The following is a 5441-nucleotide window of genomic DNA, read 5'->3' on the forward strand; positions in this document are numbered from 1 at the left end:
ATGTGCCAACTTATGAATTATTGACCATTGTACTCATATATCCATGCTAATAATTGCATGCCTATGATTGTGCTTTGCTAGAGCCCAAGGGGTGGCATGTGACCGGTTTCTAGATGCACCAGGCTGAGCTTGGACAGGGAGGTGGTGGGAACAAGGTTTTGCTACCTAAAATCTAGAACACCTCCTCTATAAGCTCTTAAGAAAAAGTGGTGGGAACAAGGTTTTGCTACCTTGAATCTAGAACACCTCCTCTGTAAGCTCTTAAGAAAAGGTGGACATGTAATGGGAATGTGGTGGGGAAGGTGAGGGTGGTGGACTTAATAGCCAGCAGCCAGCTAGTAGGCGGAAAGGTAGGTTCCTTCAAGGCTCCTTCAAAGGTTCTCTTCATATGCCTCATGCAAATAAAAGATCTACCAGTCCATTGATCAGGCTATCTCTCACACACACACACACACACACACACGTTAAGTAGCCCTCCCTCCTTTGTACTCAGTTTCTTGTAGATTGAGTACCTCGCACACACAGAGTCACACATAGTCTTTTGTCGACTCTCTCTCTCTCTCTCTCTCTCTCTCTCTCACAGATTCATCGTCTCAGGTGATTAAGCAGCTGTATCTATACCATTCGCCATGGTTCTAAGCACTACTTCAGACAGCCACCATGGAGAAGACAATGGGCTACAGTCGACCTTTGCGTCTCGCTATGTGCGGACATCTCTGCCAAGGTGGGTGTGTGTGAAGTTAAGTCTGAGAGAGAGAGAGAGAGAGATCATGTCTTAATCTCTTGTGTGTGTGTGTTGCAGGTATCGGATGCCCGAGCATGAGATAGCGAAGGATGCTGCGTATCAGATCATCAGCGACGAGCTAATGCTGGATGGGAACCCGCGCCTCAACCTGGCCTCCTTCGTCACCACCTGGATGGAGCCCGAGGTCGACAAGCTTATCCTCGGCTCTCTCAACAAGAACTACATCGACATGGACGAATACCCCGTCACCACCGAACTGCAGGTACCACATTCATCCTGATCCTCATGCGTCCATTCTTCGATTTCTCATCCTTAATCCTCAATCTTCATCATTCCCCTCCTCACTTCAACTATCACTGCATCTCCTCTCTTGCTAATCATCTTGATTCATGATTAAGCCTCCTTAATTACCCCCAATTCCTCAAAACCCCCACTATGTCTCCTCTCTCGCTTATCATCTGTTGATAATGACTATACCTCCTTAATTATCCACAATTTCTCCCCCTCATCATCCCTCATTTCTCTCTCTTAAACGGATCTGTCGATTGCCCTTTCCTTCTGTCGTCGTTAACATTTTGCCATTTACTGCTGTCTTCGTCTGTCTGATCGCGATCGTTCACATTCTCCTGTTAGTCTACCACCTGATCTCTATTCTACTCCTTGGGTGAATACTGATTAACGCTCCTAAGCCAGATGGTTAGCGTCTCTGAGCTTCTGTCCCTGTCAAACTGTCATTTTAATTGCGCTCTTACACAATACTGCTTGTCATCTCTTAAACAGTTTGCCGATTATGGTTTCTATCATCATTATGGACCCATCTACTGTCCATGTCAAGATTTTTCTTGTTTTACTCCTGTCTTTTGAGTAATCACCTTCTCGCATCACCGTCCATCGAACTCTTTTTTTGCTCAAACTTCTTTTGCATTAGGTCCCCAAACCTTTGAAATACCCCCGAATGTTGAAATTATTCTCTTATTCTTTAGTTGCTCACTTAATCTTGCTGGTAGAATAGAAACATACTACTACTTATTCCACACGTTGAGCGAACAGTGTGGGCTTCTTAAATCTTGTGAATCAGGATACCTGAACTCATTTGCATGCCCTCATGTTATCTGAAGCCATTCACACGAGTATCATAACATCAGAGTGGTGTTACACAATGAAGAGTTTGTTGTTTGCCTCTCAGTGAGCTACGGTACAATAACTTGTGCCTTGAGCCCTTAGTGAAGTCTGATGTATAAATACTGGCACCCTTTCATGGGATGATTTTTAGTAGCTCAGCATGTGTTGAAAGTGGTTTTATGTGATATGTTTTTAGGTAGTTTCAATAATCTTGATGACTTGTTGGCGGTTTTAATGATCTTTTGATATTACTTAGTTTAATCGTGGATCTTTTCAGTGTATCTATTCAAATAAGGATTTGCAGTGATTTTAGATATAAACCCATCTTGTGCAATTTTTGTTGGATCTTCTCACTGTATGAATTAATATAATGGTTTGTAGTGATTTTAAAAGCTCATCTTGTGCATTATTTATTGTTTCCATATAGGATCGATGTGTAAACATGATAGCCAGGCTCTTCAATGCTCCATTGAAAGATGGAGAGCAAGCGATTGGTGCTGGTACTGTAGGCTCTTCAGAAGCTATAATGCTTGCAGGTCTGGCTTTCAAAAGAAAATGGCAAAACAAACGCAAAGCAGAAGGCAAACCTTATGACAAGCCCAACATTGTTACAGGAGCGAATGTTCAGGTGACTTTTTTTGGCAGTATGAATCCAACTTTTACATGTGGTTCTGTTATATTTGAACATGCAACTAGCAAGAACACATTGCCAGATCATTGTGGTTGATTGATGGCAAGTATTGACTTGATGATCATCAGGTTTGCTGGGAGAAATTTGCTCGTTACTTTGAGGTGGAACTTAAGGATGTGAAGCTGAGAAAGGGGTACTATGTGATGGATCCTGAGAAGGCTATGGAGCTGGTAGATGAGAACACAATCTGTGTGTGTGCCATCCTGGGTTCCACATATAATGGAGAGTTTGAGGATGTGAAGCGTCTGAATGAGCTCTTGGAAGCAAAGAACAAGGAAACTGGGTCAGTGGTTTTGGATAAGATACCAGACTTGTGTTTTATGAAATAATCTATTTGTATTTTACCACCTCTCAGTATCCACAAAAAAGGATAGATTGTACAAGAATTTTAAAAATGACAATCATGCATTATTGGTGAGATTATACATGGAATGTTTTGAACTGATTCTTTGCCAAAGATGACATACATGAGATAATGACCCACAACATTGTGCAGTTGGAAATGGGAACTGTTAGAAAATAATCATGTCAATAATGTTCTTTTGTTGCAGATGGGACACACCAATTCATGTAGATGCTGCTAGCGGCGGTTTTGTAGCACCATTTTTGTACCCAGAGATTGACTGGGATTTTCGGCTATCATGTGTAAGGAGCATCAATGTTAGTGGACACAAATATGGACTGGTGTATCCAGGTATTGGGTGGGTGATCTGGAAGAGCAAGCAAGAGTTGCCAGAGGAGCTTATATTTCATGTGAACTACTTGGGAGCTGATCAGCCTACCTTCACCCTGAATTTCTCCAAAGGTTTCTCCTGACTTTTCTTGCGATTCATATGTTTGGTCAACATCTTGAATTCTGTATGGTCCAGTTGACCTCTGTTCCTTACTAATTTCTTCCTTTGCAGGAGCTAGCCAAATCATAGCTCAATATTATCAACTTATCAGGCTTGGATTTGAAGTAAGTGCCTTCTGTTTCTTGTATCTACCAGCCTGGCCTGTGATTGTATTTTTGGCTGAGGAAATGCTGTCATTCATTCTAGCAAAATCTCATGGATGTATGAGCAAGCCATGCAATTTCTAGCTGGGTCTTTCAGTCCAGATGAACTACTCTTTGGGGCTTAAGCATGAGCTGATTGAGCTCCTTTTGTCATTCCTGTCGGATGCAGGGGTACAAGAGCATAATGGAGAACTGTCGCCTGAATGCCAAGATATTGTCTGATGGCATAGCTGCAACTGGAAGGTTTGAAATTCTTTCAAAGGATGTGGGGGTGCCGGTTGTGGCCTTTTCACTGAAGGATAAGAGTCAGAATGATGAGTACGAGATTGCAGACAATTTGAGAAGGTATAGGTCCTCTTATCATTTTTAAAGATAAATTGATATTGAAGGTAACCTTATTTAGTTGATTTTGCCAATAGATAGGAAGTTCTACTGTATGGTGTTTGGCATGTCCTCAACCTACCTCCTCCTCCACATTGCACACTGTCCTGGACTTGCACATGCTTTGTGTTGCTTACAAGGTTGGTGTATAGGGTAGTACTAAACATGGTTTTTGACAGCTCAAGCTATCAAACCAGGTTGCACGGTAGCATATGCACATGCCTGTAGTTTACTTGCAAGGTGGTGCATATTAAAGTGGACATGTCTTGTTGGTAGGCAGCATGTCTGAACCAGGTCTCACACTGCTGTTACGTGAATGCTTGTTTAGGTTCAAGCATTCATATGTACACAGATGTACACCAAAAGGTATCTGATTCTGTTATTGCATCTGGATGATGATGATGATAATGATGGTATGATACGTGGTTGCAGGTATGGTTGGATAGTCCCTGCCTACACAATGGCTCCGGATGCACAGGATGTGAGCCTGCTGAGGGTAGTGATTAGGGAAGATTTCAGCTGCACACTAGCCGAACGTCTGGTCAATGACATCAAACGTGTGCTGGCTTACTTGGATGCACGGCCTCCAAAGTTGGTTGAGGCGGTGGCAGCTGCCATAGCTGAGGAGGAACCTACTCTGAAGAAAGGGGCACCACCGAAACTGTTGCGCTCACTATCGGTGTTTGATCAAGCTTTGAACTCCAGAAAAACCTTCAATGTGTGGAAGAAGTATGCTTTGCCCAAGACCAATGGTGTGTGTTGATTGACCACCCACATGAAGAGAAGTAGGCTTTGCACTAGACCAATGGTGTGTTGTTTGAGCACCCACATGAAGTATGATTGAGCACCCACACGATACTTTTTGGGTTATTGTGTATTATTTGAGGCTTCCAGAATTGTTGCTGAGAGTGGCCTAGCACATTCGGTTATCAACAAGAAGTTGCACTAACTTTCCTAATAATACTCTCTGTTTGAAGATATGGTCTTATGTGAGCAGTGCTCAATCCGAACAGTCTTTTGTAGAAATGCAACCAAAGGCCTCTTTGAAGTTCAACATGAAAATGTGCTGGTTTGTCTGGTTTTGCAGGTTCTCATAACAAAGGTATTTTGCAGGCTTTAAACCCTTATAATTTCCTTTCACTTGACAGTTGACACTAAACCTCAGTCTTTGGTGAGCATCTTCCTCAAGAATCTGACAACCATTTGAATAGGAATGTGCCAGCACTTTTAACATGTTTGTAGTTTGCATGGGTTTTCCAAAGGCGTCTTGAAAAGGCCTGTCTATTAAAGGCCCCAATCTAGCCGCTTGAGACTAGCAACCAACTTATTCAAGGAGCCAAGTTCATGTGGATGCTACCCAAAGAAGAACATCAGATTGGTTGTGTGGAGGGGGAAAAGAACTATAGGATGTCATGTGAACAAGAGCTATGGGAAACTAAAAAGACCTCTACATGTAATAATTAAATTGATAAGGGGTTTTCTTATGAGTGCAGCAAACGAAGACA

General features: G+C 42.4%; 1 protein-coding gene across 1 annotated transcript; it reads left to right on the top strand.

The window, feature by feature from the left end:
• Positions 1–390: 390 nt before the first annotated feature.
• On the top strand, positions 391–4914 carry LOC148031572 (glutamate decarboxylase-like). Its single transcript, XM_087685128.1, has 8 exons — positions 391–724; positions 803–1007; positions 2295–2495; positions 2627–2841; positions 3110–3363; positions 3464–3516; positions 3725–3900; positions 4369–4914. The coding sequence occupies exons 1-8, from the start codon at positions 630–632 to the stop codon at positions 4697–4699; spliced, it is 1530 nt and encodes a 509-aa protein (XP_087541254.1). The 5' UTR covers positions 391–629; the 3' UTR covers positions 4700–4914.
• Positions 4915–5441: the final 527 nt, after the last annotated feature.

Source organism: Lygodium microphyllum, chromosome 9 (genome assembly GCF_053477565.2).
Source record: "Lygodium microphyllum isolate KBCC chromosome 9, Lygodium_microphyllum_v1.1.10, whole genome shotgun sequence".
In the NCBI taxonomy this organism is placed as follows: domain Eukaryota; kingdom Viridiplantae; phylum Streptophyta; class Polypodiopsida; order Schizaeales; family Lygodiaceae; genus Lygodium; species Lygodium microphyllum.

Excerpts from the sequence above, each read along its gene's own strand:
- LOC148031572 (XM_087685128.1), top strand. The coding sequence starts at position 630 with ATGGTTCTAAGCACTACTTCAGACAGCCACCATGGAGAAGACAATGGG. Across the intron at positions 2,842-3,109 it reads GCAAAGAACAAGGAAACTGG|ATGGGACACACCAATTCATG; the intron begins GTCAGTGGTTTT and ends CTTTTGTTGCAG. Across the intron at positions 3,364-3,463 it reads CACCCTGAATTTCTCCAAAG|GAGCTAGCCAAATCATAGCT; the intron begins GTTTCTCCTGAC and ends CTTCCTTTGCAG.